At 39.1% G+C, this 12,614-nt stretch overlaps 1 protein-coding gene and 1 long non-coding RNA gene across 2 annotated transcripts in view; one reads left to right on the plus strand and one right to left on the minus strand.

Annotated features, from left to right (window-relative positions):
• MRPL3 (mitochondrial ribosomal protein L3) overlaps window positions 1-12,614 on the plus strand; it is a 51,783-nt gene that overhangs the window by 36,821 nt on the left and 2,348 nt on the right. Inside the window, exon 9 of the mRNA XM_042955562.1 lies at window positions 4,206-4,283. Coding sequence (XP_042811496.1) covers window positions 4,206-4,283 — 78 coding nt within the window. The remainder of the gene's footprint in view (window positions 1-4,205; window positions 4,284-12,614) is intronic.
• Window positions 1-12,614, minus strand: part of LOC122229953 — an 80,853-nt gene that overhangs the window by 5,851 nt on the left and 62,388 nt on the right. The gene's annotated exons all lie outside the window — the stretch shown is intronic.

Consider the following 12,614-nt stretch of genomic DNA (forward strand, 5'->3'; position numbering starts at 1 on the left):
AGACAGCGCATGAACAAAAGTCAGATTCAGAGCATTGTGTAGAATACTGCCCTTTTATCAACTAATGAACAAAAGCTCCCTACATGTATATGTGGCTGTGCCATTACATAAGCACAGAGAAAAGTGGGATTACATGCCAGATTATTTTGGATTATATGTCAAAGGTGTGAATGGATAAAAGTGGATGTAGAGGAGGAGAGAGGGAGACCATCAACACAGGAGGGAAAGATAGTACTAAAAAAAGGATTGTGGTATATATCCATAATTATATATATTTAAAGGGGAGAAGTTAAATTCAATCCCTGCTAATCTGAGGAATTTGACAAATAACCAATGTTTCTATATGTATGTGTATACATTTCAAAGTATAGAAAGTACAAAGAAAATAGCTATTCTTGAAAACAATACCCCAAGATAAACACTATTAGCATTTTGGTTCATGTTCTTCCAACCTCTATTCTAGATATATATTTTTTTACTTATTTATAAATTTTGACCAGCAGTTTTTTTTAAACTTTATGTAATTAAATCTGAAGGTTTGTTCCCTTTCTTTTTTTAATTTATTTTGAGAGCTTGCATGAGTGGGGGAGGGGCAGAGAGAGGGAGAGAGAATCCCAAGCAGCAGAGCCCAATGCAGGGCTCAGTCCCACAAACCAAACATGTGATCATGACCTGAGCTGAAATCAAAAGTCAGACATTTAACCCACTGAGTCCTGCAGGCACTCCAAAGATTTTTATTCCCTTCTATTATTTTTACATCTGTGAGAGATCACCTGTTTGTATCTGTTTGTGGATATTTTCTTTGTATGTCAGGGGTGGGGTGGTGGTATTTGCATGTGTGTATATGTGAGATATTTCAGTTTCCATAGTATTTTAACACTTAGCCTTTATTAGCTATGAACTGTGGGTCAGACTTCATTTTCACCTCACATGCTTTGTTCTTTCACTACCATTTTGACCATTCTCTCCCTTTGTGTAAATTTTTTTTTCACATGAAAGGCCATGCACATGAGAGCCATCTCAGCACACTTATTTTGAAAATGAGACCCAGAGAAGTTGTAACTTCCCTAGTTTCTAATTGCAGGAAGCTAATATTAAATAAAATTGAAATAAAATTACTACTTTATTTTCAAATTTTTATTTAAATTCTAGTTAGTTAACATACAGTTCAGTATTGGTTTCAGGAGAATTCAGTGATACATCATTTACATCCAATACCCAGTGCTCATCACAAGTTCCCTCTTTAGTAACCCATCAGCCTACTACTTCCCTCCATCAACCCTCAGTTTGTTCTCTATCTTTAAGAGTCTTTTGTGGTTTGTTTCCCTCCCTCGTTTTTCGTCCCCCCCCCATATGTCCATCTGTTTTGTTTCTTAAATTCCATATATGAGTGAAATCATATGGTATTTGTCTTTCTCTGAGTTATTTCACTTAGTATAATATACTCTAGCTCCATCCACGTCGTTGCAAATGACAACACTCAATCTTTTTGATGGCTGAGTAATATTCCATTGTGTCTGTATACACACCACATCTTCTTTATTCATCAGTTAATGGACATTTGAGCTCTTTACTTTGGCCATTGTTGATAATGTTGCTATAAACATAGGGGTGCACGTACCCCTTCAAATCTGTATGTTTGTATCCTTTGGGTAAATACCAAGCAGTGCAATTGTTAGGTCATAGGATAGTTCTCTTTTTAACTATCTGAGGAACCTCCGTACTGTTCTCCAGAGTGGCTGCATCAGTTTGCATACCCACCAACAGTGCAAGAGGTTTCCCCTTTCTCCACATCCTTGCCAACATCTGTTGTTTCTTGTGTTGTTAATTTTAGCCATTCTGATAGGTGTGAGGTGGTATCTCATTGTGGTTTTGATTTGTATTTCTCTGATGATGAATGATGTTGAGCATCTTTTCATGTGTTTATTAGCCATCTGGATGTCTTCTTTGGAAAATGTCTTTCATGTCTTCTGCCCATTTCTTCACTGGATTATTTGTTTCTTTGGTGTTGAATTTGATAAATTCTTTATAGAGATGGGATACTCACCCATATATTAGATAAATTCATATTTATATTTAAAATGAGAGTTGGGGCACCTGGGTGGCTCAGTCAGTTAAACATCCCACTCTTGATTTCAGCTCAGGTCATGATCTCACACATTCACGAGTTTGAGCACCACATCAGGCCCACACTGACTCTCTCTGCCCCTCTTGCACATGCTCTCTCTTCAAAATAAATAAACTTAAGATGGAATGAATAAAATGAAAATTTGCTACCACTTTTTTTTTTATAATTTACTTATTTTTTAATTTCCATCCAAGTTAGCATGCAACAGTGATTTCAGGAGTAGATTCCTTAATGCCCCTTACCCATTTAGCCCATCCCTTCTCCCACAAACCCTCCAGTAACCCTCTGTTTGTTCTCCATATTTAATAGACTCTTCTGTTTTGTCCCCCTCCCTGTTTTTATATTACTTTTGTTTCCCTTCCTTTATGTTCATCTGTTTTGTCTGTTCATGTCCTCATATGAGTGAAGTCATATATTTGTCTTTCTCTAATTTCACTTAGCATAATACACTCTAGTTCCATCCACGTAGTTGCAAATGGCAAGATTTCATACTTTCTGATTGCTGAGTAATGCTCCATTGTATATATATATACCACATCTTCTTTATCCATTCATCCATCAATGAACATTTGGGCACTTTCCATACTTTGGCTATTGTGGATAGCACTGCTGTAAACATTGGGTTGCATGTGCCCCTTCGAAACAGCACACCTGTATCCCTTGGATAAATACCTAGTAGTGCAGTTGCTGGGTCATAGGGTAGTTCTATTTTTAGTTTTTTGAGAAACTGCCATACTGTTTTCCAGAGTGGCTGCACCAGCTTGCATTCCCACCAACAGTGCAAAAGAGATCCTCTTTCTCCGCATCCTCGCTAACATCTATTGTTGCCTGAGTTGTTAATGTTAACCATTATGACAGGTGTGAGGTGGTATCTCATTGTGGTTTTGATTTGTATTTCTCTGATGATGAGTGATGTTGAGCATTTTCTCATGTGTCAGTTGGCCATCTGGATGTCTTCTTTGGAGAAGTGTCTATTCATGTCTTTTGCCCATTTCTTTACTGGATTCTTTGTTTTTTGGGTATTGAGTTTGATAAGTTCTTTATAGATTTTGGACACTAATCCTTTATTTGATATGTCATTTGCAAATATCTTCTCCCATTCTCCCTTGCCTCTGGAGACGTTGAGGAAGACGTTGCCATGACCAAGGTCAAAGAGGTTTTGCCTGCTTTCTCCTCAAGGATTGTGATGGCTTCCTGTGTTACATTTAGGTCTTTTATCCATTTTGAGTTCATTTTTGTGTATGGTTTAAGAAAGTGGTCCGGGTTCGTTTTTCTGCATGTCACTATCCAGTTTTACCAGCACCACTTGCTGAAGAGACTGTCTTTATTCCATTGGATATTCTTTCCTGCTCTGTCAAAGATTAGTTGGCCATACGTTTGTGGGTCCATTTCTGGGTTCTCTATTCTGTTCCATTGATCTGAGTGTCTGTTCTTGTGCCAGTACTCTACTGTCTTGATGATTACAGCTTTGTAGTACAACTAGAAGTCTGATGCCTCCTGCATTGGTTTTCTTTTTCAAGATAGCTTTGGCTATTCAAGGTCTTTTCTGGTTCCGTACAAATTTTAGGACTGTTTGTTCTAGCTCTGTGAAGAATGTTATTTTGTTCTAGCTCTGTGAAGGTGTTATTTTGATAGGGATTGCTGCTACCACTTTCATAACACATCTGTTATACTCTTATATTACAAGTCATCCATAGCATTTGAATTTTTCCTATTCTCATTCAACATTTTGAAGTGCTAGGGGGTGCCTGGGTGGCTCAGTCAGTTGGGCGTCCCTTCGGATCAGGTCTTGATCTCGCAGTCTGTGAGTTCAAGCTCCACGTCAGGCTCTGCACTGACAGCTCAGAGCCTGGAGCCTACTTCAGATGCTGTCTCCCTCTCTCTCTACTCCTCCCCCACTCACACTCTGTCTCTCTCAAAAATAAAAACATTAAAAAATTTTTAAAAAATTTTTTGAAGTGCTAATATGATTACTTTATAGGCTACTTATAGACTCAGCTTGTAGTCACATATTGCTTGTTTTAATACAAGTATATTCTCAAATTTTTAACTATTGAAATTGCATTTCTTACTTTAGGTATGGAGAATAAACACAAAGCACAATATAATCTATGTAAATGGCTCTGTACCTGGACATAAAAATTGCTTAGTAAAGGTATGTATATAAAATGTATGTAAACTCTTTATTTTCCATTGTTTGGATATGTGAATATGTGCCATAAATTCTCCTTTGGCCCATAAATGTGGCTTGAAAATAAGTGGCTGCTTTTCCATAATCTTTGCCAAATTAAATTTTTTGCCACTTTTCAGTAGTACCTGACTGAAAAAGTTGTACAAAATATCCTGTACCTATGTTCATAAAAACATGAACCTGTGAGAATGGTAGGACCAATAAATAGAGGCTCTTTAGAAATGCAAAAAGGTGGGGCGCCTGGGTGGCTCAGTAGGTTGAGTGTGTGACTTCAGCTCAGGTCATGATCTCACAGTTGTTGAGTTCAGTCCCAGCTTCAGGCTCAGAGCTGAAGCTAACAGCTGTTAGCTCTGAGCCTGAAGCCTACTTCAGATTTTCTGTCTCCCTCTCTCTCTCTCTCAAAAATAAATATTAAAAAAAAAAAAAAAAATAGAAAGGCTCAGAGGGGAATATGGTGGCAGGGGAGGACGCTGGGTTCACCTCATCCTGCTGATCACTTAGATTCCACCCACATCTGCCTAAATAACCCAGAAAACCACCAGCAGACTAGCAGAATGGACTCTCCGGAACCAAGCATAGACAAAAGGACCATGGGAGAGGGTAGGAAGGGCGGAGAGGTGGTGGGTGCTACACAGACTGGTGGGAGGGAGCCAGGGTGGTGGAGGGGCAGCCTGCCCAGCAAGACAGAGCCCCCGAAGTCTGGCTTCAAAAGCGGAGGGGCCACACTCCGTGAGTTCTGACAGCCAGTGGGCTGTCATCTGGAATGTTAAAACTCAACAGCTCTGCTCTCAGACAGCAGGGAGGGCAAGAGGACATCGGGAGGGAGAGTTGCTGAGCCCAAGAATACAGAGCTCAGCTTGGTGGGAGAACAAAGGCGCTGGTAAGCACCATCACCCTCTCCCATCCCTCAGCTGAAATTCGAAAGGGAACCAGTTCCTGTCACTGAACTTGCTTGCACCGTGCAAACGCCCAACGCTGTGGGCGCCCGCCTCTGGCGGGTTGGCCTCCCTCCGGGTGTTCCTCCCGGTGCTGCAGGGCCCCTCCCGCAGGGGACCACTGACGGCAAATGGAGCTAAGACTGCCCCTCGCGGCCCTGTGCACCTTGCAGATCCACCCCGGCTAATACACCAGATCCCATCAAAGCAGCACCACAAGCCTGGCAGTGTGCAAGTAGCCCAGACAGGGGCCACGCCACTCTACAGTGAGTCCTGCCCCTGGGAGAGGAGAAGATAAGGTACACACCAGTCTGACTGTGGCCCCGACCACCAACACCAGTTACTCCAGACAGCACAAGGGAAGTGCCCTGCAGTTTGGAGCCACTGCAGGGACTACCCAAAATGATGAAACAGAAGAATTCTGAAAAGAAACTCCAGAAAGTAGCAACAGCTAACAAATTGGTCAAAAACGATTTAAGCAATATAATGGAACAAGAATTTAGAGTAATAGTCATAAAATTAATCGCTGGGCTTGAAAAAAGCATAGAGGACAGCAGAGAATCTATGCTACAGAGATCAAGGGACTAAGAGATAGTCATGAGGAGCTAAAAAATGCTATAAATGAGGTGCACAATAAAATGGAGGTGGCCATAGCACGGATTGAAGAGGCCGAGGAGAGAATAGGTGATTTAGAAGATAAAATTATGGAAAAAGAAGAAGCTGAGAAAAAGATTTAAAAAATCCAGAACTATGAGGGGAGAATTAGAGACCTAAAGTGATGCAATCAAATGGAACAATATCTGTATCATAGGAATTCCAGAAGAAGAAAGAGAGAAAGGGGCTGAAGGTGTACTTGAACAAATCATAGCTGAGAACTTCTCTGATCTGGGAAAGGAAAAAGGCATTGAAATCCAAGAGTCACAGAGAATTCCCTTCAGACATGAATTGATCATCTGCATGACATTATCATAGTGAAACTGGCAAAATACAAGGATAAAGAGAAAGTTCTGAAAGCAGCTAGGGATACCCAGGCTCTTACTAACAAAGATAGACACATAAGAGTAGTGGCAGACCTGTCTACTGAAACTTGGCAGGCCAGAAAGGAATGGCAGGAAATCTTCAATGTGATGAGCAGAAAAAAACATGCAGCTGAGAATCCTTTATCCAGAAAGTCTGTCATTCAGAATAAAAGGAGAGATAAAGGTTTTCCCAAACAAAAACTGAAGGCATTCATCACCACTAAACCAGCCCTACAAGAGATCCTAAGGGGGATTGTGTGAGTGAAATGTTGCAAGGACCACAAAGTACCAGAGACATCACTACAAGCATGAAACCTACAGACATGACAATGACTCTAAACCCGTATCTTTCAATAACACTGAATGTAAATGGACTCAATGCTCCAACCAAAAGACATAGGGTATCAGAATGGATAAAAACACAAGACCCATCTATTTGCTCTCTACAAGAGACTCATTTTAGACCTGAGGACACCTTCAGATTGAAAGTAAGGGGATAGAGAACTATCTATTAAGCTACTGGAAGTCAAAAGAAAGCTGGAGTAGCCATACTTGTATCAGACAAACCAGACTTTAAAGGCTGTAGTGAGATGAAGAAGGGCATTATATAATAATTACAGGGTCTATCCATCAGGAACAGCTAACTATTATAAATGTCTATGCGCCGGATACAGGAGCCCTCAAATATATAAAACAATCACAAACATAAGCAACCTTATTGATAAGAATGTGGTAATTGCAGGGGACTTTAATACCCCACTTACAACAATGGATAGATCAACTAGACACAGGATCAATAAAGAAACAAGGGCCCTGAATGATACATTGGATTGGATGGATTGACAGATATATTTAAAACTCTGTATCCCAGAGCAACAGAATATACTTTCTTCTCAAGTGCACATGGAACATTCTCTCTGATAGATCACATACTGGGTCACAAGACAGCCCTTAATAAGTATAAAAGAATTGAGATCATACCATGCATACTTTCAGACCACAATGCTATGAAACTTGAAATCAACCACAGGAAAAAGTCTGGAAAAACCTCCAAAAGCATGGAGGTTAAAGAACACCCTACTAAAGAATGAATGGGTCAACAGGCAATTAGAGAAGAAATTTAAAAATATATGGAAACAAATGAAGATGAAAATACAACAATCCAAACGCTCTGGGATGCAGCAAAGGCAGTCCTGAGAGGAAAATACATTGCAATCCAGGCCTATCTCAAGAAACAAGAAAAATCCCAAATACAAAATCTAACAGCACACCTAAAGGAAACAGAAGCTGAACAGGAAGGACACCCCAAACCCAGCAGAAGAAGAGAAATAATAAAGATCAGAGCAGAAATAAACAATATAGAACCTAAAATAAACTGTAGAGCAGATCAATGAAACCAAGACTTGGTTTTTTGAAAAAATAAACAAAATTGATAAACCTCTAGCCAGGCTTCTCAAAAAGGGAGATGACCCAAATAGATAAAATCATGAATGAAATTGGAATTATTACAACCAATCCCTCAGAAATACAAGCAATTATCAGGGAATTACTATGAAAAATTGTATGCCAAAAAACTGGACAACCGGGAAAAAATGGACAAATTCCTAAGCAGCCACACACTTCCAAAACTCAAACAGGAAGAAATAGAAAACTTGACAAGACCCATAACCAGCGAAAAAATGGAATCAGTTATCAAAAATCTCCCAAAATATAAGAGTCCAGGACCAGATGGCTTCCCTGGGGAATTCTACCAGACATTTAAAGCAGAGATAATACCTATCCTTCTCAAGCTGTTCCAAAAAATAGAAAGGGAAGGAAAACTTCCAGGCTCATTCTGTGAAATCAGCATTATTTTGATTCCTAAACCAGACAGATACCCAGCAAAAAAAGAGAACTACAGGCCAATATCCCTGATGAATATGGATGCAGAAATTCTCAACAAGATACTAGCAAATCGAATTCAACAGCATATAAAAAGAATTATTCACCATGATCAAGTGGGATTCATTCCTGGGATGCAGGGCTGGTTCATCATTTGCAAATCAATCAATGTGATACATCACATTAATAAAAGAAAAGATAAGAACCATATGACCCTGTCAATCGATGCAGAAAAAGCATTTGACAAAATTCAGCATCCTTTCTTAATAAAAACCCTCGAGAAAGTCGGGATAGAAGGAACATACTTAAACATCATAAAAGCCATTTATGGAAAGCCCACAGCTAATATCATCCTCAATGGGGAAAAGCTGAGAGCTTTCCCCCTGAGATCAGGAACACAACAGGGATGTCCACTCTCACCACTGTTGTTTAACATAGTGTTGGAAGTGCTAGCATCAGCAATCAGACAACAAAAGGAAATCAAAGGCATCCAAATTGGCAAAGATGAAGTCAAGCTCTCACTTTTTGCAGATGACATGATGTTATACATGGAAAACCCAATAGATTCCACCAGAAGTCTGCTAGAACTGATACATGAATTCAGCAAAGTCGCAGGATACAAAATCAATGTACAGAAATCAGTTGCATTCTTATACACTAATAATGAAGCAACAGAAAGACACATAAACTGATCCCATTCACAATTGCACCAAGAACCATAAAATACCTAGGAATAAACCTAACCAAAGATATAAGATATGTATGCTGAAAAGTGTAGAAAGCTTATGAAGGAAATTGAAGAAGACACAAAGAAATGGAAAAACATTCCGTGTTCATGGATTGGAAGATTATTGTTAAAATGTCAATACTACCCAAAGCTATCTACACATTCAATGCAATCCCAATCAAAATTGCACCAGCATTCTTCTCAAAGCTAGAACAAGCAATCCTAAAATTTGTATGGAACCCCAAAAGACCCCGAATAGCCAAAGTAATTTTGAAGAAGACCAAAGCGGGAGGCATCACAATCCCAGACTTTAGCCTCTACTACAAAGCTGTAATCATCAAGACAGCATGGTGTTGGCACAAAACAGACACATAGACCAATGGAATAGAATAGAGACTCCAGAATTGGACCCACAAAAGTATGGCCAAGTAATGTTTGACAAAACAGGAAAGAATATCCAATGGAAAAAAGACAGTCTCTTTAACAAATGGTGCTGGGAGAACTGGACGGCAATATGCAGAAGAATGAAACTAGACCACTTTCTTACACCAGTCACAAAAATAAACTCAAAATGGATAAAGGACCTGAATGTGAGACAGGAAACCATCAAAACCCTAGAGGACAAAGCAGGAAAAAAACCTCTTTGACCTCAGCCGCAGAAACTTCTTACTCAACACATCTCCAAAGGCAAGGGAATTAAAAGCAAGAATGAACTATTGGGACTTCGTGAAGATTAAAAGCTTCTGCACTGCAAAGGAAACAATCAAGAAAACTAAAAGGTGACCGACAGAATGGGAAAAGATATTTGCAAATGACCTATCGGACAAAGGGCTAGTATCCAAAATCTATAAAGAAGTCACCACACTTCACACCCGAAAAACAAATAATCCAGTGAAGAAATGGGCAGAAAACATGAATAGACACTTTTCTAAAGAAGACATCCGGATGGCCAACAGGCATGTGAAAAGATGCTCAATGTTACTCCTCATCAGGGAAATACAAATCAAACCACACTGAGATGCCACCTCATACTAGTCAGAGTGGCTAAAATGAACAAATCAGGAGACTGTAGATGCTGGCGAGGATGTGGAGAAATGGGAACCCTCTTGCACTGTTGGTGGGAATGCAAACTGGTGCAGCCACTCTGGAAAACGGTGTGGAGGTTCCTCAAAAAACTAAAAATAGATCTACCCTATGACCCAGCAATAGCACTGCTAGGAATTTACCCAAGGGATACAGGAGTGCTAAATGCACAGGGGCACTTGTACCCCAATGTTTATAGCAGCACTTTCAACAATAGCCAAATTATGGAAAGAGCCTAAATGTCCATCAACTGATGAATAAAGAAATTGTGGTTTATATATACAGTGGAATACTACGTGGCAATGAGAACGAATGAAATGTGGCCCTTTGTAGCAACGTGGATGGAACTGGAGAGTGTTATGCTAAGTGAAATAAGTCATACAAAGAAAGACAGATACCATATGTTTTCACTCTTATGTGGATCCTGAGAAACTTAACAGAAGACCATGAGGGAGGGGAAGGGGAAAAAAAAAGGGAGGGAGCCAAACCATAAGATACTCTACAAAACTGAGAACAAACTGAGGGTTGATGGGGCGTGGGAGGGAGAGGAGGGTGGGTGATGGGCATTGAGGAGGGCATCTGTTGGGATGAGCCCTGGGTGTTGTATGGAAACCAATTTGACAATAAATTTCATATTAAAAGAACTAGAAAAAGGATATTAGGATAACTGTTGCTAAAATATCAATATCCTTCCAAAAAAGAACTTCTAATTTTTTTTAAAAATACTTTGACATAAGAACTGAAAATACACAAAATGGCAATTCAGTGAGAGAGTCAACAAGACCATTTGGTAAAGGGGCACTTGACTGGCTCAATTCGAAGAGTATGTGACTCTTGGTCTTGGGATTGTGAGTTCAGGCCCCACGTTGGGTGTAGAGATTACTTAAAAAAAAAAAAAAAAAAACTTTTACTTTTTTTTTTTTTTAAAGAAAGGTGGTAGGGGCACCTGGGTGGCTCAGTTGGTTAAGTGTCCAACTTTGGCTTGGGTCATGATCTCATGGTTCGTGGGTTCAAGCCCCACAACTGTGCTGACAGTTCAGAGCCTGGAGCCTGCTTCGGATTCTGTGTCTCCCTCTCTCTGCCCCTCCTCTGCTCACAGTCTGTCTCTCTCAAAAATAAACATTAAACAAAAAAAAAAAAAAGGTGGTAAAAGGTAAACATTTTAAGGAGGGATTCATTGTTACTAGCATTGTTATGATTATACTTTTAGTATTTTAAAAATATGCACATTCATATTTATGCTCAAAAACAAAGTAAAAGAAAAATAATAGCATAAATTGGGGGGAAAATTCTTGTACTCTCACAGACTTATTTCTATCGAATAAAATAGAAAGTAAATATTCCGCCTGGGATTTAGGCCAACATAAAACAACATATAAGAAATCACTTTGGGATTTTGAATCATCCATTCTGAAAATAAATTTGTAGTAGAAATAATACCGGCTTATTCCCAGAAATTTTCCAACAATAACAACGAAAATAGATTGAAACTTCAACCTCTGATTTTTCACATTGGGTCTTTCTCTGTGTATTCTTTTCATTTCTTAAAGTAGGTTCCATTACTAGCATAAAGTATAACACTTGTTTTAATCCTACAGTAATTAAAATTCCCTTTCTGTAGTTCACTTTTTGACTGAATTGTTCTTATTTTTCTTAAAGAAAAAATACATCTTATGAATTGTTGCAAGTATTTTTTTTTACTTTGCATGTTTTCAGGTTTAAGTAGATTTCCAGTCTCCAGATGACCTGGTTGTTTACACAGTGATAGGTTGTTGAGACTGACAAGTTGGCATTGTACTTCCTATAACATTTTGGCTTCATAAATAAATGTACCCCCTCCACATTACAGGTTTATTACATGTTACAAATATCACAACCTAATAAAAGAGAGAAGAGGGAAATTAAATTATTTTCCATAATAAAATTATACTGTACAACAGATGAATTTTTATATGTTGTCAGATCTTCCTTTTCTCCCCATTTTGCTGCACACATGGTTCTAAGGCTTGCTTTCCAGCTGAAAGTGGAACACCTCAGCATTTTCTTTGACACCAGTATAGATGAATAGGTCAGCTGTCTTGAAAAACCATAATACGTGCAGTGATATTCTGACTGGTTGTTATAAACAGTTTATAGTCAACATTTATTACTCTTCCACCTACTTCAACAAAAAATTGCCTCCAAAAACTCAACTCTGTTAATGGATGATGGCTTGCCATTACTGAAGACATTCAGAAGGTAGACCACAGGCAATTCCCGAAGGGTAGTCCAAGTATATTTCAAGAAACAAGCATCAAAGAATGTACAGTCCACTTAGAAATGTTAACATACCAATGAATGTATTTTCAAGAAACATATTTTGATTAAAAAAAGAACGCATCTTGAGAAAACAATCTTCGAACTACAGTGTCTAAACAAGTCTTTTGTAACCTTACAGAAATGTCCGTCCCAAACATTAAGATGTGGGCTTGGGGGGTGTTTTGTGGGCTTGTGTTTTAAGAGAAGTGGCAGTACACAAGTGTGGTCCACTTTTTGAAAACTTTTTCTGTCATCCCACTTTTTCTATACTTCCCAGTGATTCCATAGCAAGTGAAAAGAGCCCCTTTGCCCATGGAGATTGAGGCGCCTCCTAGTGGACAGGCAGCCTCTT

This window comes from Panthera leo, chromosome C2 (assembly GCF_018350215.1).
Source record: "Panthera leo isolate Ple1 chromosome C2, P.leo_Ple1_pat1.1, whole genome shotgun sequence".
NCBI classification, from domain to species: Eukaryota; Metazoa; Chordata; class Mammalia; order Carnivora; family Felidae; genus Panthera; species Panthera leo.